This window comes from Monopterus albus, unplaced genomic scaffold, assembly GCF_001952655.1.
Source record: "Monopterus albus unplaced genomic scaffold, M_albus_1.0 scaffold1.1, whole genome shotgun sequence".
In the NCBI taxonomy this organism is placed as follows: Eukaryota; Metazoa; Chordata; class Actinopteri; order Synbranchiformes; family Synbranchidae; genus Monopterus; species Monopterus albus.
The window spans coordinates 1,096,188-1,122,165 of record NW_018127881.1 but is presented as its reverse complement, the minus strand read 5'-3'; the positions used below and the strand labels follow the sequence as shown (position 1 = coordinate 1,122,165).

Sequence of the window (25,978 nt, the reverse complement as noted above, 5' to 3'; positions counted from 1 at the left end):
TCAGATCTGGGCCACTTCCATATGTGGTCCCACATCTAATACTAATATTAATATCTGATATTTGACCCGAGTGTGTCAGAACTGTCAGATTTGAAATCATTTTCTTTTTCAATGCATGTTGTCATGATTCAGTGTTGGCCCCTCACATGCCAGCAAAAGTAAACATAGATGAGAGCAACATCAGCGACAGGGGTCAGTGGAGAGACGAGGACATGATCAAGACAAAATAGAAAAAAATATTGTAACCAAGCAGTTTTTGTGCAATTTGTCTGTCGCATAAATGACGTTATAAAAATGTTTTGCCGCATGTGCCAGGTGAGCAACAGTGGGGAGAATGGGCGTTATTTTGCAATCCACTATCCTGGTCTAATAATACATCCATGAATTCGATCAACACAAAATGATCAAGCCTGTGATGTGCCTCATTCAAAGCAAGTAATTAGAATATTAATATATATAATGTATAGACAATTTACTGACAAAACAACCAGTTATTTAAGAAAACCAATTGTCAGAGTTGATGATGAAAATGATCATAAACTGCAGCAATAAATCTGATATTATAGATTTGTTATATCTTTAATTTGTTTGCCTGCAACTAATGATTATTTTTGTTATTGATAAATGTTGCAATTATATTTCAGTTAATATCTGTCTATCTATCTATCAGTGTGTGTCTGTCTGTCTGTCTGTCTGTCTATCTATCTATCTATCTATCTGTCTATCTATTTATCTATCTGTGTGTGTGTGTCTGTCTGTCTATCTATCTATCTAGCTATCTGTGTGTGCGCACTGTATTCAGTTTATTATGATATAGGACAAAGAAAAGGAACAAGCCCCCAAACTGGGAAACCTAAAACTTAGAAACCCTAGAAAGTAGCTCTGATTCTTTTTCTGGACATTAATCAAGTCATTTACATTTTTAGGCAATGTCACAACTAATTTAATTATATGTCTTAATTTATTGTTAGGAGTAAAATGTTTGTTGAACTGCAGTATAAAGCACACATACACTGAGCAAAATCAAATACACACATCTCTGCAGAACTAGTAAAACTTACAAAACTTCTTATTAATTATCTCTCAGCGTCTGCTTGTCTACATTAGGAACTATAGCTATTCAAGATTACACAACATTTCTAAATATGTTAAGTAATCTGCATGAGTCCTATATAAAGGCAGTCAAATGTGTCCAAGAAGAAAATACAGTACATCTTTCAAAATGTGGGCTCAAGGTGATTAAACTGTCAAGTTCAGGCAAGTCAGGTGGCATTGCATCCAACTTAATAGCTTTAGTCTGAAGGCTAGGAGGCTTGAGATGGCTGCATGTAGAGCCTGGTTGCCAACAAAAACAGAAAAAGCAGGCAGTGGAGGGGTAAGCCTAGTAGGCCCTGTTAGAGGTAAATTGTCAGGTGTTCTACAGTATATGTCTGAGCTGTGGCACTGGAAAAAGCCCTGGAGCCTGCAGCAGAGAGATGGGTGTTCTCCGTGTGCCACCTTCCTCGGGAAAACAGCAGACACCCACAGTTGCAAGGCCGTGTGTAAATGTTTACCTCAGTGAGACTGTGGGATGCTCTCCACTGGTCATACTGGGGTCATTATTGTTATTAAATACACTCATGGGAAGTAGACAATGTGGCACACCGTAAGTACATCAAGCACATAACAATTATAAGATTTAGTCTCGAGTATCCTGTCTGTGATGAACACAGGATCTTGTCTACAGGTGCACCAGACTTGTGTGTTGTGTGGGGGATACAGGAGGTACTTACAGGTGATCCAGTGGGGCCAGGTGGTCCTCTGGGTCCCATAGGGCCCTAAGGGAAAGAAAAGACACAAGAGAGACAACATCAGGGAAAGGACACACAATCACAAATACACACAACCTAGACTACACAAACACATAAAACAGACTAGTGCATTCTTCTTCTTCTTATTATTATTATTATTTTGCTTTAAGGTGTGTAGGAAAAAAACTACAATTCTGACCACTTGAATTCTGACACGAGCTATAAGAACCATATTGGCTTCTGTGCCCTAAAGCTCTACTCGTCAAATCCATAAATCATCTGAAATTCCTCAGTGGCATTTAGACTTTCTCCTGCTCTCTTTCCATATTTTTTCAAATCCCCTTCTTCTTCCCTCATCTCTTTTACAGACCCACCTTATGTTTCTATAGTTCGAGGGTCATCAGCAGTAGTGCTGTGCTCCTAAGGGAGGCGCTTAACTTTATGTGACTTTACATTTTGGCATGGAAAGAAAAACAACATAATACTGAACTCTCTGGTTTTAGAGAAATACTTCATACAAGAAATGTTTAACCTCTGGCATCACAACAGGACGATATGAGATTTTTTGAACAAAACTTTTTCTGGCTGAACTTTAATCTCCTCTTAGAGAACTTCTGCCTGGATTCACACAACAGACTCATTTCTGCTTCAGCTTCATGCACCAGTGGTCAACAAGAGAAAATCACAGTGTGTGGAGGTGATGAGCCAAACCCCCATTGCTTTTATGTGAATACACATACACAAAGAATATCAGCTGCACAAGTGACAGTTGGTGTCCGTAAAGTTTCTGAGGTCCTAAGTAACAAAAAAAACACCTTGATTCTGATTAACGTGACAGCTGTTCACTTTGATAATAAACACATTGCTTGTAGCCATCATGCTTAAAAATATAAGGAATGGCAGCCAAACAAGGTGTAAATGCATGACACAGCGGCCCTCAGAAGGGAATGAAAGTCATCTTTCAGTGGCTGTGGGAAGCCTTCACCGCAGCGGGTCGAAACTTATCAATGGGGCTCTATATCTTCAGGGCTTTTGAATGTTTGTCATATGTATCCTGTACTTATGTGTGTGCGCATACATTTCAGTAAGGGCGTTGTTTGAGGGTTTGGTATGATGGTGTAAGGATATGAGTTGGGGTCCTGTGTGTGTGTATGAGTAGGTTATGAGCTTGATTTGTGATTTAACATCAGTCCAGTCTGTTCTTTCGCTGCTCTCTCCTCCAGCAGACTCAAACGCCAACGTAAACATAGACTGGTGTTTAAAGGGCCCAGTGTGTGTGAGCTCTCAGACAGACACATGGAAGGGCAGTCAGTGAGAGTGAAGCAACACACACTGCTGCTAACTTAGGGGAACTGATCAAGTCCAGCCGGCCCCCTCATGCTGCCTCAGCCCGCTTCTGAGCTGAGACGCTGCCAAGCTGCTTTACAACTCTCTAAATCACAATAGCTCCCACTGTGTTCCTCTTTTCATCTCAGGCAAGCTGCCATGCCAGCTAACCTACATCAGAAGTGGGTTTTCACGGGCCTGGAGTGTAACGGCCATCTGTGGCTGTTTCCTCTGTATATAAATGCACCCCTGTGTACTCCAGGTGAGGTGTTTATTTTCCATCAGGACACAGAACTTTGTAGTTTCTTTTCTCCAACACCTGGGAAAGTGCTCATTTTATTTGGGTTTCTCCAAAAGCCATTAACAAAACTGGGAAAAAACATAGGTGATGCTATAGTAGTTTGTATAGTTTCCTCTCATCCTTGATGATTTTGATTCTTCATGGGTATCTCCTCTCCTGGTAAAAAAACAATGGTGATGATGCATCTTTCTCATAGTTTACATATTTGATAACCATGTGCTTCTGCTCTGGTTCATCTAAGGAAGTTGCTTGTGCTCTTCCACAAAGGCGAGCAGGAAGAATCAGCCACAAAAAATGCCACAGGAACCCCTTCATGTCGACACCTCAGCAGACCAGATGGTTGCCAGTGCAGGTCTTCAAGTGGAAAGAGGGTGTCTAAGCCCTCGGCTTTGCACCTGATCCCTGTAGCATCCTGGTGAGTAGCTGACTGTAATAAAGGATCATTAAAGGTGGCAGCAGCTCTCATCCTCACTCTCTCACCATTGGTCCTTGCATAACACCCATCTGTGCGCCGCCGGCCTTCTCGTCAAAGCCACTGGTCATCTGAGCAGCAAAGTTCTGAAAAAGGCAAAAGACAAATATTTTTATTTTGATATGCAAAGGCTGTTTTATTTATATTTGAAATCTTCTGGTAAAATGAAGCTTTAATTTTATCTGCTGAGTGGGAAAAGAAAAAATGTCACAGTGATTTCAGGGTGAAGCCTTTTGGATGGAATAGACTGCACAGCAGGATGAAAGGCCAAGAAAATGAACGTAGTTTAAGCTTTAGCTGTTCTAGTGTCCATGAAAAATGTAAGTATTTATCTTGGAAGCCAAACATGTTGTGACTGATTTGTAGAGACTAGAGGTTGCTGTGCCATTTTGACAGGAGACAGGATCAGCTTTTAATGGTTTGTTGGCAGCAGAGCTTGATGTGAATCCTGTTGCAGACAGAGGAGAGACACAGGGCATGTGAACTGTTTTCATCTCTGTCTCCTTCACAAAGACTTCTTGTTGTTCCCCACAAGAAAAGCTTCTTTCCTTCCCCTCCCCAAGTCTATCATACTACCTCATGCCCTTCCTTCTCCCCTCCCCTCAGTCCACCTCCTCCTTTCTTTTCTGCTGCAAAGAATGAGGCATTTGATCTATTCTCCATCTTTGCATCCACTCACTGTTGTCTTTCTGCCTCCTCCCATCGCCTGCAATTTCCCACATCTTTTGTGCTCCTGAATTCTTGCCTGCTCCATTTTACCATTCTCTCTGCTTATGGCACCCTGTCAAAGCGAACCCATTCTTGGCCTTGCATCAGTGTTCGACCTGTCAGCTCCACCACCCCTACTTCTCATGGGATACTTACCCCACCAAGGCCAGGGGGTCCATTAGGTCCTGGAGGACCAGGGGGCCCAGGGTTTCCAGGGGTTCCAGGCTCACCATCTCTGCCACGTGGACCTGGGTTTCCCTGAAATAGACAATTAAAATTAAAATGTGTGATCTATGAATAGGACAAGACCATAACCTAGTGACTTATATAGTAGCAATCTGAAGCAACTGCTGCAACTAAAGACTGTTTTCATTATTGATTAATCTTTAGATGATTTTCTCCATTAGTTTATTAATCATTTAGTCCATAAATTATGAGAAAATAAGGAACATTTCTCAAAGTTTAAGTTGATATATCTATATGTTCAGTTTAAATGTCATAACACAACAATTATTCACATGAGAAGCTCAAACTACAAAATCTGATCATAAAAAATTACTTATCAAAATAGTTGGTTATTACTTTGTCTATAATTTTTTTTTATCTACAGTGTGTTGAGTAAATGTTTCTGAATGTAAATTATTTACTCTTGAATATTATTTTCCTATTTAGTTTTAACATTATTAATCAATATTATTATTATACATTATTTTAGCTATAAACACATCACTACATATATCACAGACCTTCTAAGCCTATATGATTGCAGAAAAGTGTTAATAATTATCGTTACAATTCAGCATCGACTTTCTATTTAGTTTTATTATTATTAATCAATATTATTATTATACATTATTTTAGCTATAAACACATCACTACATATATCACAGACCTTCTAAGCCTATATGATTGCAGAAAAGTGTTAATAATTATCGTTACAATTCAGCATCGACTCTCTTTAGGCCTGTGTGCCAATATTTAACCTCAGTAGCACTTTGTATAAATCATTACACATTTGCTGGCAGATGATACTGCACTGGATTACATTTGTCATACTGTTGACAGAAGCCTGATGCTCAGTTGAATCTTCTCCAAACTGCACTGATCATCTACATGAGGGAACTCGACCACACTCGACCGGCTATTAAACTAATTTGTCTTTGTGAAACAAACCAAACCATACAATTAAAGGTAATAAAGCTCAAAAATGAAGTGTAACTTTTATACAAATCCCAATTTTACAAGTCTTTCCTTAGAGGTTGTTGTGCATGCTGATGATGTATCAGACCAAAGCAGGCTTCCTCGCATACCTCTGAGCATGCAGTAACAAATTACCCTGGAAGGGGATCCTCAGCAAAGAATGTACTTAACACCTAAAAGTCTGTTTAACCTCTGTTAGCCAAAACTCATTCCAGTTTGTGCTTAAATCTGCATAAACAAGATAACTATATGACCTTAAGTCCTCGCCCACAGCCATGATCACATACAAGTGTTGTTATATCAATGCTATGATCAAAGCCTGGCGAATGCAGTAACACTAATTTCCCACACTGACTAACTGTGAGACCTCAGAGAGCAGCATAAGTTTACACTCTGAGACTCCGACAGTTCCACATCTGTTAAACAACCCAGACCACACAGCCTAATGGAAACGACACATAACTAGTCAGTCTGAGCTACTGCATGAAAGGCTACCATTCTGCAAGTCCTGCAAGCTATAGCAGGTACCTCGCCTCATCCTCCAAAGACCTAAAGCTATTAGATTCAATAGCTATTCAATTCAACATACTGTACTTCTTAAAGGAGCAGAGTGTCTGGGTCTGGTTTTTAAAGGATCAAAGTCACACTTAAAAAAAGTTTTTCTTTTTTTTATGCATCCAACTGACCTTCTCTCCTTTTTCTCCTCTTGGTCCACGGGGGCCTTGCTCTCCTGGCGGCCCCTGGTGAATGGGAGACAGTGAAGTAGTCAAGAACTTCAGGTGTTATCTCAGGAAACAGCTGTAGCTTGTGAACTCTGCTACGGTTATACCAGTGTCCATTTCCTGTTGCTACAACTGGCAATTTAATTTAACACCTATACCTAAATGCAATCTCTTTCTATTTTGCATGAACACAGATATTAGGGAGAGAGGTTTTCTAAGAAATGCAGAAATAGGCGCATACCGTTGGGCCAGATGGTCCTCTTGGTCCTACAACCTGCACACGTAAAGGATAGAAAATAGAGAAATTACAGATATTTGCATTATTATGTCTGTTATCTTTTATAAAATGTTATCTTTAATCTTTTAAGTTGTGTTAATGTTGCATATGAAGGCATGTTGGAATGTACAAACTGAATAGCCATGAATAAAGCTTATGTATTGTGTGCAAATACATTTAAAGCAAATGTATTTGCACACGTGAGGCTGTGATATCTTTGTGCACATGGGGGGAAACTATATCTGTCTCCCATCAGTGCAGACTTGTGAATAGCTAATCTCTTTGGGCAAAGCATTATAACAAACAAACAATAAACAAAGGCTTCTGATTTCCTGCCATGAGCTTGTGTTTCCACAGAGGGATAAAGCATTTCCAGCTGTAGCACTGTAGCAGCAGCAGGGAGGTTCATCTCTCTCTCTCTCTCTCTCTCTCTCTCTCTGCCTATGAAGATCTTTATGGAGGACTGTAAAGAGTCCTTATTGAACTTGGATTTCTTCCTGATGAATGGACTAACAAACCCGTCTCCTCTCTCATACTCATTTCTCTCTTTTAGTTATTAGGTTACTGAAAACTACTCTTACCCACATCAACAGCCAGGGATATGCTACCAACAGAAGTTGAATCTAATCAAGTACATTTACTTATACTTTACTTGACTATTTCTACTTCATGCTACTTCAACTCTACTAACATCTTCAATTCATTTATTGGATGGCTGACATTACTAGTTGCTTTGAATATGAAACCTATGCAGATTTTTACTGAAGTGACACAATAGGACTTTTCCTTGAAATATTTTTTTTTGTGCACTATTTCTGCCTTTTACTTTAGTAAATAAAACTAAATACTTCCTCTGGCTACAATTAATGTGAGGTTGAAAGAGATCTCTATCACTTGGAACTTTAAACCAGTTTAAAAATGAAAAGAACTTTTAACTTGTCAACTTACATCAGTAATGTCTCCAGGTTCACCTTTCTGACCCTGGTGTTGAAAGGATAAAGTATAAAAAGAGCAATTAGGATTAGGCAGACACAAAGATTTTCATGCATTTTTCTCCCTCACATCTCTGTTTTCTCATTCACAGTTTGATACTCTGCTTTTAAAAGTCCATCTTTAGAAGCCCTATCAGTGTAAAAGTTGTAATTTTATCAGGTAAACTTAGCAAAGTTCAACTAAGCATCGCCTACAGTGTCATTGCACACACAGATATGGGCAACTGTGTGGGAGGAAATAACTGCTAGCCATATGACAAAGCTCTTTCACATCAAAGTCTCATCTAAATCCATAACTACAGGGCTCTCTCTGCTGTTCAAGTGCAGGTGCTTGGGAGATTCATTTTACAGACACAGACACACACACAAGATCATATAAAAAGGCAAATCCACATACACAAACACAGCATGTCTTATCCCATATCCTACAGACGTCTCACCTTAGCTCCAGGTGTTCCTGTTATGTGGCCGAGAGGGGAAGAGGGGAAAAACAGATAAATGTTAGCGAATGCCTTACAAAGAAACAATCTCTGAGGGTTTCACCATAATGTATTGTCCAGAAGTCCTGAAAGTCTATGCATGTTGATAGCCGAATATATTTTCTAAATGAAACTGCTCCAAATACCACCGCCAAATCACAGTTGAAGTACCCAAAGAGCCCTGAAGGATTGAAGAAAGTGTTAAATCACCATCTTAAGCGCTAAAAGCTGAAGCAAAGAGGCTGCAGGTAAAAGAGAGCACTATTAAGCAAAAGAAATAAATAGCTGAGTAAAACATACATTTACACTGTAATGATAAATCTGATGTATTGTAGACCACAACTGAATTTTTACATTTTAATAATCATTGTTAGCTAGCAATACAAGATGCTGTAAGAATTTTGAATCCATTAAACTATCTAAAATCTCCAAAAATGTATGTTTAAAATCAGGAACTATCTAATTTAAAGAAAAGGAAAGACGTCTACAAATTTGACATGACATTCATTGCTAACTCTTGGTACAATGTTCAATAATGTGTGGTCAGGAAACAGTTTAGTCATTATCAAGAGAGCCCTATCTTTCCTCTTGATAATTTCAAATGATGCTTTACATTCTACTATACATAATTCTTAGTGAGCACTGAACTTTGCCTTGAATGGAAGGTGAGTATTTTATGAAGCATTGAGTCAATAAGCATGCATTGCAAACAGTGACACTTCTGATTTCATTCATGCTCCTCAACCACTTTTTTTTTCATGTCATAAACTAACCAACCAGTTCCTTCTTTATCAGGAAACAATGGCAGTTTTGAGTGTGGCGAATAGCACCTCTAGAAAGCTCATTGTTTTTTCTTGCCATCAGAATCTGCAGAAATGCACAGAGAGCCTATAGAGCAGCAATGTGAGGTCAGGTGTCTTTGACTGAGGTATTTCTTTAATGACTCCCACATGTTTTCAAGATGCTCGGGGAAGGAAAGAGTATTCAAACAAGATGAGGCCAAGGTGAGCCAGCTATGGAAAAATGATGTTGAGGTAGCATTTCACTGAAATCTGGTCAGATGCGTTACTGTTGTTGTTGTAGTCTGATCATTTGTTTGTTTTGGGGATAGAAAACCAAAATCAAATCAAAGGATGACATGTTGTATAGACATGATGTATCAATGTGAAAGAGGTTAAGCTACAACTGGCAAACCTTTGACTGATGCCAAATTGTCCATGCATCATTTCCTCCCCAAAATAAACAACATGATGTCGAACAGTAATTTATTTATGAGAGGTTTAAGATAAATAAATTACAACCAATGGGCGGAGACGTGTCAGCTGCGCAGATGGGGCAACACTCTCCGAATGGGATTTCAGGTTTGGGGCAGTCTTTAAGCTCCTCGCAGACAATTTCATCACACAGGATGGTTCCAGTGTCACACACACAGATGCGACAAGGCTCTGGTTTCCATACGTCCTTGTCACTATATCGCTGTCCATCTTGTGAACAGCTAAGCACATCCGATTCTGTGTGCGACAGAGGCCCGGGTAGGTAAGATGGTGGGAGGAAAAAGCAGATTAGGCATGAGGTACAAATAGCAGTCACTTCAATGTCTATCTCATGTAGTATCTACTGTAAGTCCTAACTTGCTTTTGATATGAAGTAAACCAGATAATGTTTTGGTCCGGTGGGAAACACATATGTAATGCAGTAACAGGTATTGTAAAGTGTTAATACAAAAACCTGCTGGAAAGAAGAAAATTAAATGCTAAATTAACTCAAGAATTTTCACCACACTCACAAACCGTGTTCTTCACTCACTGAGGATGTAATTTGATATTTCATTGATCTTTGTGTAATCCATGGTGTCGGCTACAGCTACACCGATGTTACTGAAGCTCCAAGGTTATGCTCCATGATCCTTGAACAGGGTAAATACAACTGTATCTGTCCAGACTTGAACTCTAGTCCTCTTCCTCTTTACAGCTGATGAGCTACCTACTCATGATCAATTTTATCAATAGATTTCTCCTTTCTCAACACAGTTTCTACAAATAAAAGTTTTGTGTCAAGAATGGTGATCTAGGGTCTGAGATGTGTCCATGTAAACTGTGACTTCCCAGCCTGCCTTTTATCTTCATTTCCCCACCTACATTTTTGTATCTGCTGCTCATCTGTACACTATCAAATAAAGGATAAAATGTCTCAGAAACAAAACAAAACAAAACCAAACAAAAAAAAACAACCTTGTGCCATCATGCAATGTATAAATAACCAGCACAAAGTCTAGTTATTGATTGGATGCAACCTTTCACATAGCCTCAAGGGGGCACTGTAGCCCCACAGAATCGAGCGCCACAGTGAGGCCGAGTAATACCTGCAGGAAACCTCAAATAACTTCTCACGAGCTGGAGACCAGGTGCCCGAATTCCACAACAAATTAAATATAGGGCTAGTTTGCATTGCATGAGAACACCCTAATTTACTGCAAAGGAAACAGACTTTGCATTCAGTAAGTGAAAAATATTTGATTCTTTTTCAGACTACAACTTGTAAAAGAGAGCCCAGTGGAATGTAATGAAGGTTTCAATACAGGTACTGTACACAGTCTACATTGCACTAGTCAAGAAAATATAACAATGGGTACAAGTAATTAGCAATATTCAAATTCATTTTCCAGTTTGGCAGTTTGCTCAGTCATCAACAGAAGCACTGATAGGAGCCACTGAACCTGCACTGAGGGGGGAATGTATTTGACGGGCCAAAAGAAAGCCACAGAGTACAGAGAGCTGAGCAGGGGAGAGGCAATGAAGCACATACAGTAGGTATATTTACCTTTGATGATTAAGTCTAGGCAACCCAATGGACCCCGGTGGCAATGAATGAGGTATTTCTGGAAGGGGACTGGGTGTCTTACAAACTATTACTTAGTATAAACATGCGGCACATTTTAAAATGGAAGCCAGAGCTGTCTCAGAAGCCAGTTCAAACATGTCAGAGAAAAGAAAATGGTCAGCTTTCATGCACACACCTTTCAGTTTTGACATTTAATTTTACAGGGCTGGATGCACTGTAAAAGATCCATGTCTGTTTTTTCACCGACTCAGATATGAAAGGGTCTTCTGATGTGGGACATTCTGGGACAAAGGCTCCTCTCTCTCCTGGAGACCTGATAGAAAGCTGCCTTTTCATCACTTGAGATAATTAGTGTCTCCTCTCCCATGTGTTGGCAGTCATACTGTTTTCGAGGGTAGTAAAATGAACAATGGAAGGTGTAAAGTAAACCCAAGCAGGAAAGTAGATTCAACTCTTTTTTTACTCATTTCATTTAGTAACTTTTAGTCCTTGAGCCAAGTTTAACCCCTGTATAATTAGCTTTCTGGCCTCCTCACCTATATGAACAGTCAGTCAGTGGCTGCAAAATGTAGAGCTAATGAACTGACACCCCCAGACCCCTCGGAGGCACTGTGCACCATTGTGTCACCCAGAAAAAATTCTGCCTGCAGTTAACTGAGGAAAAAAAAAGGATATGCATAATATCAAGAGGGTCTATGTCTCTGAAAGAGTAACTTGAGACCTTCAGCCGCTTGCACATTCGCCCCCTTTTTTCTTGCTCTTCCTGAAAAACATTTTCTTTGCTTTAAAACCTTGCCAAGGCCACACATCTGATGACTGCAATAATAAAGTCTTGCCTTATATTTTTTTCAGTCACCTCTCTCTTGCAACCTGACTCTCTAATCTTTTACACAGATGGAAACCCTGAAATTATATGGAACATTATTTCTGGCCCCAAATTTGCTGGCATACCCTCACTCTCAAATGTCACTTAGTGGATACTAAAATTAGTAATGATGTTAAATAATCCCACTCCAATTTCACTTAAAAAGTGCAGAGACAATGAAAAGTCTATAGGGTATATGTGATTAATACAAAGGCATTTGATTCTTATTGGAATGACTATCAAAATTAATGGTGTAAATTCTCTTTTTGATGAACATTTTGTTTAGTAGTCCACCTCTCTGCCTCAGTAAGACAGGATTTGCCTGGGTGCCCTTTGACAGCAATGGAATGTGAGCACTTTTCACCAAAGACCCTTGAGCCTGACCACCTTTCACTTTTTGTCCATCCCCTCCCCCTCTTACCCTCTATATTAAGTGAATCTGCAGCTAAAAGGAGAGACTGTCAAGGATCCTAAAGAACCCCACAGGTGTCTCCGGGCTCAACTCAGAAAAGTAGGGAGAAGGCACTGAACTTCACTGTAGGGGATCAAAATCTGAATCCTATGATGTTTGTTTCCCATACTATAGCCTGGAACGTACATTTTAAGAATTTAAGAATAAATAAAATTACCTGAATAAAAATAACAATCAAGAAAACAAACAAATCCAGCGTTGTGAGAGTTATTTCGGCAAATGTCCCATTTCTTTCCATCGATTCCATCACTTTTACGCACGTCCACAACTTTGATATATTGAGTTTCACCACACCTTGCAGCTACAGTAAGGTCAGTTCTTCTGACAGACGAGGTCCACTACTATCATCGACTAAATAACTTTACCTGCAGCAGAGTATCCAACCAATCGTGAATTCTCTGTGCGTAAAAGTTGCGAGGGAATAAATCACTCCAGTCACCAAAACAACCTCAAAACTATTCAAATTTCATGTACTGTGCTTAAAGATAAATATATATCAGAGTGATGTGTGACATAGCAAAAACTTTCGCTCTTCACATTCATTCATGGCAACTTTAGCTTTTCTTCGGTAATGTTTCTGGTAAAAATAAAACTCTCACTTACGTTCGATCTTCTCCTGACATCTTACAACGGATAATAGACAGACTTGAGTTGCTACAAGTAGCAGTAGAGTCCTGGAATCCATAAAGCTGAACATGTCTAAATATTAGACATGTAGGGCCCTTGAGGGAGAAAAGGGGTGCGAAAGGAGCGGAGGCTTCTCTCAGTATTTAGTGTGTGTGTCCCTAGTTACAAAAGCCAAACCATTCGACATTCACCCTTCCCAAAACCCGACAGCTGAATCCACCGGCAGGACCTGGACCTGCAGAAACTCAGCACCGACCGCTTCAGGCCAGACGCTGGAGTTTTATGTCCCAATTGCCTTCAATGAATCTTCGTATATTCCCAGATAGCAGTCCGGCCCCTTGCCCCCTATCAGGCTGAAATCTGAGCCCCATTTCCCTCCCATTCTATCTGGCATTATTCCAGTCCCAGACCACTCCTTACTCCACGTGCTGCACGGACCCCCCCACCCCAAATAAAACTTTTTTCCTCTTAACTTTGGCGCCCTTTCTCTCACCTGATTCGTTCATGAAACCTTTGTGATATCAGGGTCATTTTGTTACACTAACTGTGTGCGTTTTTTTTCAGGGTGCAGTCTAATTGGTCTAATTCCATCTCCAGGTTTTATGTAGATATAATGAATTACACTTTAATGTTTATGGGGATACTACACGTTAATGCGCAGAAGATGTTTTATCAGTTTGCGGAACTACAATAAACTAAAATACAGTGCGTGCCACACCCAAAGTCATATTTGTGATATGGTTTTTAATTTACAGTTAAACAAGCAGAAGACAAATAAAGCCTAGCATCACAGGCACTTAAAGTCCCCATAATATTTAAGTGTTAATGTAAAGTAAGAACGATTCAAATAGCAAGAAAAAATTAAGATTCATTCATAATAAAATGTTGTTAGTTGCAGCCTCAGTTTGTTTGAGTGTAAATGCATAAAATAAGAATGATTTGTGTTTTATTTTTAGTCTGCATTTGCAGCACTAGCTTAGATATGATTTTTCTCCCCTGGGAGCAGCTGCAGGTTATGGCAAATGGAATTATAACTTCGCTACACAGTGTCAGTTTTCTCTCTGTATCAGTTTGGTTACAGAGCTGTGGAGTGATCAAAATCAGAATCACAATCAGCTTTATTGGCCAGGTGTGGGACACATGAGGAATTTGACTCTGGTACATTGGCTCTCAATGTGTACGTACATGTCCCCATGCAAGGGGCAAGTAAACAGTAAACCAGCATAAGGCTGTGTAATATAACAAAATCAGCAGTATTAACAAGCAACAAACAGTCCAAACAATGCAAAATAAGCAGTATAAACAGGCAGTAAACAATGCAAACAGACAAGTAATGCTCAAGGTGAGATGGGATAAGTAGGAATAAAAATAGAGTACTTAAAATAGAGACCTGTACGAATCTGTATAATTTGTATGAGGTATATTTAAAGGTACTGCACTGAGGATTATTGTCCAGTCTTACTGTCGTTGGTTAAGTGTTAATCAGGGTGACAGCCTGGGGGAAGAAACTGTGATGTTGCTGGTATTCCTTATTTCTGTTCACGTGTTTCTGTGGCAATCTGGTTCGCTTATGGCTGTGGTGACTGACTGGATATGGCTTCTAAAATGAAACTGTCTGCTGCCAGCTCACTGGCACTCATTGATTTTCAGATGAACAGATGCACCTGCTCTTAGTAGCTGCTACTCTGTAATTTCTGTCTCTGGTTGATAATATGACAAAAGAAGTAGATTTTAAAAACTGGGTTAAAGAAGAAGAGAAAGAGAGACATTCACTTGACTGTTGTCTGCCTTTAGTTTGCTTACCCCCTCATAATATAACCTAGCCACAAAAGTCAAGTAGTAAAAAAGTTATATATAAATTGTTATTGTTTGGTACATTTATTAATCCAGTTTACACACTCTTTGGAAGCACCAGTGTTTCTTGTTACTGTGGTGCATGTGAATCTGGTGAAGCAACAATAAATGTTCTATACTCACTACAAAACATGATGCACCTAGAGAATGATTAATACGTAGTGGTCAGAACTGTCACAGTTTCAATGGCCATAAGCTCTGTCTTGAATGTATTAGTTAATCCAAAATTAAAGTTAATCCAAAATGCTGCAGCCAGAGTACTGACAGGAACTAGCAAGAGAGATCATATCTCTCCCATATTAGCTTCTCTCCACTGGCTCCCTGTAAAATTCAGAATAGAATTTAAAATCCTTCTCCTAACATACAAAGCTCTTAATGACAAGGCTCCATCGTATCTTAAAGACCTCATAGAGCCTTATCATCCTAACAGAGCACTTCGCTCTCAGAGTGCAGGTTTACTTGTGGTTCCTAGAGTCCACAGAAGCAGAATGGGAGGCAGAGCCTTTAGCTATCAAGCTCCTCTCAGTCACCAGCCACATCAACCTGACCAGTGTTTGTTTGTTTGTTGTCGAGGCAGAAGGCTGCCCACCAAGAGCCGGGGTCTGTCGGAGGTTTCTTCCGTTAAAGGGAGTTTTTCCTCCCCACTGTCACCAAGTGCTTGCTCAAGGGGGATCTGTTGGGTTTTCCCTATGTAATAATATTGATAACAGTAAGATCTAGACCTTACTTTGTAAAGTGTCCTGAGATGACTTTTGTTGTGATTTGGTGCTATACAAATAAAATTGGATTTGATTTGATGATGTTATAATTTAGGGCTGTAATTTTAGGTACTTCACGGACTGTCCAGTGTCAATACTCTAACCACAACCACAGCATTGATGCCCCAAACTGAGAGGCATATTGATGAAAGTAATTCAAGCAATCAGAACTTTACTTCTGTTAAAGTGCACAAGTATTATAAGCAAATATACTTAAAGTACCAAAAATGTAAGTATTTTTTCTGCTCATAATGACCATGAGTGATAAATTATTATACAGTATTTTTTAATATTGATTGATTTATATGGATGATTATTGGAACTGGAAATTGGGATTGGATTGTTACTCTGCTTTTGTTGTTGTTGTTGTTATTTAATAGCTCTCTCACCTGAATTAGGTTCTAGCTAGACACAGCTTTTTTGTGGTCACAAGCTAAACAAGTTTCACTAGTTTACACTATGCATTATATTTAATAAGCTCATCATAGGTTTTTATATGTAAAATCACAATCTGCAAAGTAACAATTATCTGATGTTTCCCTCTAAAATGTAGACTAGGAGTATGAAGCATTAGGAAGTTTGACTTCAGCAACCTTTTTTATGTTCACTTTACAGTAATGTGATCTCCAAGACCAATGACAACCAAGCCAAACACCTTGAGCTTTTCATCACACCACCGGACAGAACCTACAGTTTCTGCTAAAATGACACACTTGTCCCCTGTCTAATCCTGTGACATGCAGCTAAAGTTGTAAATCACAGCAGCTAACTGAGTGTTCACGGACATGCCATGAAGAGTTTACACTCTTTGGCTACAACTCTAGCTATATATAAATGAAAAGGGTGGGTTTGGCTGAATTTATGCAGGGTCCTGGCCTTTCTCCAGGCTGTGACCTGTGAGCTTTCACCTTTGACCCCCTCACACTTTATTGGAAGCAGGAGCAGCTGGTGCATCCTGAGCGTGCAGCACTGGTGCTATTCTCTACCATCTGGCTGTCTGTGGGTTTTCGGTGGGTCAGAGAATCATACTGCAGGTTCATTTGTTTTTGAGGGTCATTTAGTGAGTCCAGATTCATAACTGATCACCAATCAGTGGAACATCTTGTAACATGTTAATCTCTAAAACCCTGTTAGGAGACCCCTGCACGTTTCAACATAACAACAAAAGAAGTGGAATAAACTTTGGCCAAAACACTTTGGCCTAAAAACCCCTAGATCACCTACATGGGCCAAATATGATCAACATAGATGTGGAGTCATTTTGAATTTTGGTCTTTTTAAAAAAAAATCTACTTATTAACCACATAAACGTGTTTCTGTTACATGACTGTCACTCAGTTCTTTGTTTTTCTTTGTAATCCCTACTTCACAATCTTACATGAACATTGAACAACCTGTAATTTTGCATAGTTTCAGACACTTCTTGTGGTTGGTATTACACAAGACGTTTATATCTGACTATGTATAGTCAAATTCCTAGAAAGTTATAATTGTTTTCCTTTTGTGAGCTTGTGGCTTTCCCATAAACCATTCACAACCCATGGATAAAAGACACTGGATCACTGAACTACAAATTATCCATTTACAGGCTGGCAACCTAAAATGAACTGTAGCTTGTTATTTTCTTATTGCTGGTGGTAACTGGCAGTCTGGCTACATTGGCCAGTGCTTTGTGGACTGAAAATATGTCAGCAGTTGTGAAACCACTAACATACTACTTCTTGACAAGAGTGCATATGCTGCATCATGGCCTCAGTGCATGTGTATGTGTATACAGTCTCTTTCAATAAAACACCATGTCCTTGTAGAAAACCGTTTGAAGATGACTCCCATGGAAATGATATTTCCTTATTCTCATTCTATTGTCCATGAGTGTGCATGTGTGTTTTAAGTGTTAAGGATCGATGTCAATGAGCCCAGGCAAAATATTGCTTTGTTTCAGATGTGCAAACCTCAATTATGCCTAGAAAAGACATGGGCTTCTTCAAAGCTAATTTGTGCCGATTGAGAAATGTGTCCCCTTCCAAAGGGGTGATGGGTTAAGACTGAAAGAGTTCCCAGTGCTGCAGAAAGGATAAGAAGTTAAACACTGGTGCTTGAAGTATCAAATGTGTGTTAGGAGAGCACCCAAGCCTCAGATATTAAGAATCATTCCTCACACTAACTTCTCTAATATGTTGTAAAGATTATGATTTTAGGCAAAGACACACCACAAAAATTTAGAATATTTTCTTTTAATAGACATCATCCAATAGCTATCTATTGCTAGCTTATAAAATATTATTTCTGTGAATTTATCATGTGGAAACAAATTACAGCTGTGCCTCTTTCACTCTGATGACCTGAACTTTAAAGAGGAATAATGATGGGAAGAGTGGTCGAATATACAGTAGGTCTGTAGTTGTTTAGGAATGAAGTCTGTCTGGAAAGATAATTAGAGTATGAGGGAAAAATCAGAGAAAGGGGGGCAGAAAGAGAGTTGCAGAAAAAAAATGAGGGAGAGAGAGGAGAGGTAAGGTGGGTGGGAAAGACAGAATGGAGGAATGAGGGAGAGGAGGCTGAAAAAGGAGGAGAGGGTGGGAGTCTGAGAGAGAGAGAGGTGCATACAACAGTGAGACTTCTAACTGAGACCAAGAGGTATTGCCACTGAAACAACAAAAGCCATGATATGATATGTTGATATAACAAACTTGTTAACAAAACAGTTGCTTATTTACATGTCCAGCGGTGATGAAGTAACATTATCATTAATTTGGAGTCATGCTTCTGGCCACCTGGTGAATGGAACTCCAGTAGCCACTCATTTTGAGCTCTATTTTTGGTCTCCACCAACATCTGAGTAACATAGCTGATTTTTTAGCTGCTAAATGCCCCGATATATTCATCAGCTACATGCTAACTGTGCCAATAGGTAGTGTATAGTAGTTTTTTTTTTTTTAGCTTTTTGCTAATTCCAATGAAAAGGTCAAAATCAACAAGATGTTGTTTCTTCCTTCTTTCCATTTTCCTTGACATGAATGTGCCTCCAGGTCCATTCAGTCCTACAGGAGACAGACATTTTAAAAGCAGGTCATCAATATACATTTTCATTCAGAGCTGAAGTGAATAGTTAGTTAATTAAGCAAATGGAAAACAACACTCTGAGATGTGATGTAGGGTTATCATCACAAGATATCCTCTGAATTGCAGTTTCAGAACGAAATGCAGGTGTTTTGCCCACCATAGAGATGATGGGCAGGAAGTTACACTTTTATTGCTGTTTAATTGTATTATCGAGAGTGACTGTAGACATCTGTGTGCGGTTTTGACTGGCCACATTGTGTACAATATCTGGTGAATTGAACTCAGAGACACTCTTCTGTCTGGCTTGGAGTGTATCAGTCAACAACACAGACAAATTATGTTGACATAAGTCGGTGACTGTCTCACACAAAGCCCTCACTATTTGAATTAGCAGTACCTGACACCAAAGTGTGAGCCCAAGTAAAAAAAAAAAGAATTATACTCACAGTAAGAACCAAGAGTTAAAGTAAAAAAAGACTTGTCAAAACATAACTACAATGCTGAGAAAATTAAATTAATACATTTTAATTATAAAAAGAGATTTTAGATATTCACAGTGTTGACAGTGGGGATAGGTTAGAACGACTGAGTTAGATAATGAGAAGAAAACAGAGGGAAACAGTAGAATGTGGCAGCATCTGTGGAAATCTCTTCAAGGAGTCGGGGGGTGGGAAGTGCTCTAAAATGGTCCAAATCTCTGGAAACGCTTGGTTTCAGTGGTCCGTGCATGTGTTTTTGAGACTGCTCCACTGTGAGAAAGTCAGAGAGAGAGAGAGAGAGGAGTGATGATGATGATGAGGGAGGAGGGTGGGGGGAAGAAATGGAAACTTCATGAGCATTTGTGAATGCTGACGTACACATTATTGAACTGCTTCACATATTTTTAAAAGCAAGTGTTTTTGAAACATTTAGTTGAGTGGGATATCCTCTTAAATAATGACCTCAGTAGCACTAATATATACAGCACTTCATATAAACAATTGTGACCTGGTTATTTACTGTATGCCTGGATTTGTCTGCTGTGGCTGATAGCCATTAAAAATACTCCAGGTATGAGAAAAATACAGCTATTCTGCACAGCAAGAGGATCATGAAGTTTAATTAGTCTTGTTTCACTGAGTGTATTTCTATTGAACTCCAATCATTTCTGTTTCCTAGATCTCTGTCTCATTTTCTTTGAATGTATCTGGATTGTCTATCAGTGTGATCAGTTTTCCCACCCCTCTAAGGGATTCAGCTTGCTAACTGTTTTCAGTACCTCCAACATCCAAAATGTCTGCTGTTTTTCTAAGTTCTCTGAACATTGTATCCCACTGCAACATTGATACCATGGACCAATGATAACTGACTGAGCTGAGTTATATGTTAATAAGAATTGAATAATCTTTAGTGGTTTATCTTGAAAACCATTGGAATTAATGAGGCTACTGTACAAGTAAAGATATTGTCCTAAGGTTGCACTGGGTTTTCACTTTTAAAAGGATACTACATTTTTCTAAAAGTGCATTACCTGGTTTTCTATACAAGTTCAATGTGCACAGTGTGGAAACAACCAGGAAAAAAAAAACTGTTTTACCTGTGGCTGCGATGAAAAAGCTAGTGTATGAATAAAAGCTAAATGTGACAAAGTGCAATGGAAACAGACTTAGCAAATAAATAATTACAGACATGACATAAATGTCTGCTGTCACTGACGACCTGAAAAACTATGGCAGACAGATTATTGTGGAGTGATGAAGAGTCCATATTATTTTTGCATTTGATATTCCGTGTCATCTTGCTGTGGCTTCAACTTCTACAGAGATTTATTGGCACTTTGGTTCAAATTAAGCACCACCAACTGTTTATCTCTATGTGCCCAGCTTCTAATATTTGCAAAATAGTAGTGGATGGAAAGTGAGTTCACATGAGTTCATTTTTTTCTGCGCAATTGGTTAAAATTTGTGCAATATTTGAATGGAAACGTGGCTTAAAGGGTATGTTCACAATTCGTTTTTTTAAATCCCAAACAGTTTTTCCCAGTTGAGTTTCAGCTAAGTGATAGTAACAAGAACTAAAAAGACTATAAGTTTGGTATAGATATATACTTGATTTGCCTAACACATGGTTTAAGGCTTATTGCACAAACTGTGCAATATATTTTTGCAACAAACAAACACTGAATGTTTTTCAAAGCGCATTATGAAGGCCATTGACTGGAATAATTAGATCAAGCAAAACCTGATTCAATGTGTATATGGGCACTTGTTTACTTCTAGGCAGATTTGAAAGCACTGAAAATGGGAGTCATGTCCACCTCTGTAACTTTGCAATCAAAACTGATTTTTGATTTTTATTTGATTAACCCCTGGTAGAATAATGCCTGCACAAATCTAAACCCAGGAAATTATTAACTGCTATTAAAAAAAAGAGAAAAAATATGAGTTGTTTAATATAAAGATTCCAAATTACAGAAAACACCGCCCAGTGCTCCTGGAGATGTCAGCTCTCATGGAAGTTCTTCTCTGCAGTGTACTGTATATTTAAATGCTAATCAGTGACAGCTGTGTTAAGATGTATAATTCCCATTTTAAAAAGCCAAACAAACAACCTGAGCACAGACAGTAAAAAGGAGCAAATGACAAACTGCCTCACTGTGATCCATGCACATCCATCTGGCAATGATTCACATGCTCTGATTTAAAAAGATGCTGGCAGCATATTTACTCTCCTCACTGATCTCAGGAACAAACACATTGATTGGCATTAAATACTGTTAGGATGTGATCATAAAACCTTAGAAAAAGGTTCTTTGAAACAGATGTGCATTTCAAGTATTCTCCAAACAATGCAAGTGTAGTTAGCTTTACAGAACAATGAATCAAACACATTCATTAATATTGTTCTCAGAGAAACATACCACCTGAATGAATGAATTTAATGTGCTACTATCAGCTCAAATTAGATTATGAAATTATATTAAAGTAAAACAAAAAATGTCATTACTGAACCCAGCCTTCTTCTCCAGTTAGATATTTTTCAGATGACATTTCAGTCTAAGAGGAAACACTCTTGAACACATCAGGAACATGTCCTGGTTGATGGTTGTGACAGTCAAAACACTGCAGGCCATGTTTGTGAGGGGGTACTGTACTGTCAAGTCTCTGTACCCTGGATGTATGGAGCTCATTTCCTGCAGTACATCTGGATAAGTTAGTCGCATGAATAGGCCTATTTATGGGAGCTGAGTGGTCCTGTAGATGAAAGCAGGTTGTGAGATAGTGGTGAAAAGAAAAATTTTACTTATAGAAGCAGCCTGTGTTGTTCATCGTGAAGACCAATAACTGAGGATAATGTGACACTCTGTCAGTTGATTATGGAGATTTTATTAAGATATTTTTTAAAACCCTCATATGTAGAATTTGAACAGTTCTCTCTTTTTTGACTTCTAATAGTTTTATAAAAGATAAAGATACTTTAACTTGACTTCAGTGGTCCACTGCAGTATGCTTCAAGTTAACTAGAGTGAATAATGCACCTAAAGTGTGTCTTTGTATGTTCGACCCAAATAATTATACAAAAGAGAACTTTCTCATTTGTTCTGTTGCACTTGAGTGCATATACAAAAAGTGGTGGAAGAAACTGTATGAAAAATTGTAGTGTCCCTCCCAATTCTGTCATTAGAAAAGGGGTTTAAGATGTTTTTAGTATTTCTTTTTAAGCAGTATCTTTAATGTTTATGTCTGAAGTTAAGTGCCCAGGTAGAAACAGAAACTACAACAGCTGCAGTTTTTTGCTGAACTCTATGTACTATGGCTCTGTTCCCTTTCCCCCATACTGTACATTCTTGTCCTTAGGAACCCCTGAAGAAACCCAGCCTTATCCCTACTCTTTTAGAGCAACAGCTGCATAAGCAGACCTGCTCAAGCTGGGTTCTCCTGGTTGATAGCAGACCTCCACACCTCTGGCAGGTTGCAGAGATAAACTTTGCACAGGGTTACTCAGCAGACGTCCAGGACAGTCGAGGATGATGAGCGAATAAAAATGTCTCGGTCTTGTTTTTCTTTCAGAATAATATTATGTATCAATACTTCTTCTTTGTCATATTTAAATGCCAGGCTCTAAATTAATCTCAGTGCTGTAAGATATCAATTATGGTGATGAAAGAGAAAAATATCAAACTATGACCACCACCCTTTCAACCAGAAAATTACCCATCAAATGACAGGAACCTGCAGCTGGTCAAGTCTTAAATTACTACACCTCCTGTACATTTGGTAATAATTATAAGGCTGTCAGTCAGATTAATTGGTGCCAAGTTTCAGGGAGCATACAGTACACAGACAGATTCAGCCACTCCCCCACTCCTCCTCTCACTTCATGTCTGTCTCTCTCTGTCTCTTGCACACCCACCCACATACAGGCTCATACACAAACATGCACATACATACAGTGTGTACTGTAAATGTTTACTCACCTTTTGTCCCACCAAGTGAACCAAACTTCTTTTGAACAAGTGGCACTATAAAAAGTTCCAAAGCTGCTGGTACACCAGAGTTTGAATGAAACAATATCGTATATGTTGATAATAGGGTCTTGCAGCAGATCCTACAGTAGGTTGGGTAATCCACTAGTCACAGTCTCCTTTTTGGTGGGGTAATAGTGGGGTTAAAGCACACCAGCACTTCATATGGCAGACATTTAATTAAAAACGTGCCATTAAATCAAAGAGTGCCTATTACATTTTGGGGGTGTGTATTCAGTCGATGCCAGTCATTTAGTGGCCTGTTAAATGGGATGGTTGTACAGACAACTTTGTTTCTGGCTTATGGGGCAATCTAGTGCCTGCTAGTAGTAGCAGTACCCTTGAATCTGTAGCCTCAGGCAGAACTGAGGAGTTGTCTGGTACAGTAGCTTTACCCCACCCTCAGTGTGTTTTTGATTTCAGACTTGTAGTTTTGGGCATCAATCAGCGCTGACTCAAATGACATTTTTTAGAGGCTTATACAACTTTTTCCAAATATGCAGTAGTATTCCCCAAGACAGGTAAGCAGACAGATGTAAAATCAATGGAGTTTCCCTTGCATGCTCACATGGTTGACTATTTCTTGGCCAGTCACAATCAGCACATTTGTTTGTAACACTTTCTTTGCAACTTCATTATAAATTTTGATAATGTTGATTAGTTTTAACCACCAGCTGTGGATTATAATGACTTTCATATCAGGGCAAATAGTGTCTGCTAGTGCAAATGGAATGTTCCACATATAACGGCATGGCTGTAGCTCCTGGCCAAAAACCATGAATCAGAGGATCGACATACAGAAGAGATGAAGAGAATAACAAAAGACATTCACAAAAGATTGGAAAGGAGAGATAGAAAGTGAGGCAGGGAAAAATAGCACTTTCTCTCTGTCTAAGGTGTTTCAATTTGAGATGGGTTTGATAATGAATAAGTTACAAACTGACCCTGATTTCAAGAAAAGGAGGACATTTGTTTTCTGGAAAACAAAGGCACATTGAAAACTGTGCCTTTGTGCTGGAAAGATGAGCTGTTTCCCAGTGCTTCAAGCTGGAGTGTGTTAGAGAGACAGAAATAAGGTAAACTGTTAATGAAAACCAGAAGAGTTGTGGGTTTTCTCTGTCCTTTTGTGGGACATCTTCAGTGTCACCGCACTGGATTGGCCAAAAAGGTTTTATAATCAGTCAACAAACTAGTTTTTTCCCCACACAGAGTTTTTTCTTATTGTCTTTGTCTCTGTCTGTCTTGCTTTCGTTCTTGCACACAAACTGAGCGGGCAGCAGAGCTTCAACGCTCTTCAAGTCTGAGCTGTCATGCCCCTTGAAAAGCTGTGAAGGATTTCCCCACCTCAGTGCATCTTGGCCTCTATCTGGAATCGCTTTCTTAAAAAAAGTCAACTGTGGCCAGCACAGCTGCTGTGCCCCTGTAGGTCCAAAGAGAAAAGACAAAGGAACAAAGGGGTCAATGGGTAAACAATAGCACAAGGTTCCCCAATCAGCGTGTGCTTGTCCCCCAACAAAAATACCAGTACGCAGGCTCTAATCTTTTTAGTCTACTAGAACCTCATCCTCTGGGAAACAGAACTTTAGCTCTTTTCCTTATCAGCTGTTCACATTTGAGCGTGACTATAAAAATTTAGGAGGACTTCACACAAGTGGCCAGTTCTGTCACAGATGATGTTTGTGCAGGATGGAGCAATAAATTTTGTGGTGGAACTCCTTTAGACACTGGCCTGTTGCAGTTCTGACATTTGCAGCGCTCTCATCCCAGCTGAATCAATAAAAGCTAACCCTGTTACAAAGGTGCACTCCTGACCCCCACCTACTCACACACACCCACATGCACATTCACACTCAAACACACACACAGACATGCAAGTCATAGAGAAAGGCATTGGCGCACAGAAAGACACTGACGCATACAAGACACAAGACCCTTCCCAAATAAGTACATTCCTCACACCTGAATGAGAGCGTTGGCTCCTTCCTCGGCTCCGTGCCCTTTTGGACAAGAAGTCTTGTTACACGAGTCCAGTCAAGCACTTCCCTTATACACTTTATGTTTATTCAGAGAGGTGTTGATTGAGGATCATCTGATTTAGGTTGTAACATTAGTTGGATCTCATCATTCATAGTTACTGACTGCCTGCAGTGACAGGTAATCATTAGTTTTCAATCAGACCCTAACAGAGGAGGCTGTACAGAGTCACCACAGGGCAAGGTGTTAATCTTTCTGGACTGACAATGACAATAATGCAAATTTAAATTAAAAATAAAATACATACATAGATGAACACAGTAAAGGGAGGGTCACACATTTATACACACACTGAAGCATACAGTATCTCCTGTAGTTTTAGTATATATCAAGTAGAGCAATCTATCTGGAAAAACTCTGGGATTACAAGCAGGATTGTTATGTTATCTGCCATTCAAGAGTTTTACAGTTAAAATAAACAGTGAAATCATTTGTGAATTTATGACAGGATTTTACACTTCTTTCCTCCTTTGCTAATTAAGGATGCACAATGGTGCAAGAAGGCTAAAGCTGTTACATGCTGTACTTACCAAGAATGAAGCATAAAATTAGTGGGACAACCTGAAATGAAAAGCAGTGGATTAAATTACTGTTCATTTTTTGCCATTAAACATAATTGTTATTCTCCCTCCCATTTTATTTTTTCCTTTCAACTAATACAGATTCAGCTTTGTAAGATGCACTTTAGGGACA

At 39.2% G+C, this 25,978-nt stretch overlaps 1 protein-coding gene across 1 annotated transcript in view; it reads right to left on the bottom strand.

Annotated features, from left to right (window-relative positions):
- The window catches only part of col2a1b (collagen, type II, alpha 1b), a 45,644-nt gene extending 32,241 nt beyond the window's left edge, over window positions 1-13,403 (bottom strand). The window contains 9 exon segments of the mRNA XM_020619338.1: window positions 1,773-1,817; window positions 3,898-3,975; window positions 4,754-4,855; window positions 6,484-6,537; window positions 6,761-6,793; window positions 7,745-7,777; window positions 8,229-8,245; window positions 9,569-9,778; window positions 13,049-13,403. Coding sequence (XP_020474994.1) covers window positions 1,773-1,817; window positions 3,898-3,975; window positions 4,754-4,855; window positions 6,484-6,537; window positions 6,761-6,793; window positions 7,745-7,777; window positions 8,229-8,245; window positions 9,569-9,778; window positions 13,049-13,142 — 666 coding nt within the window. The 5' untranslated portion in view covers window positions 13,143-13,403.
- Between the last annotated feature and the right edge of the window lie 12,575 nt (window positions 13,404-25,978).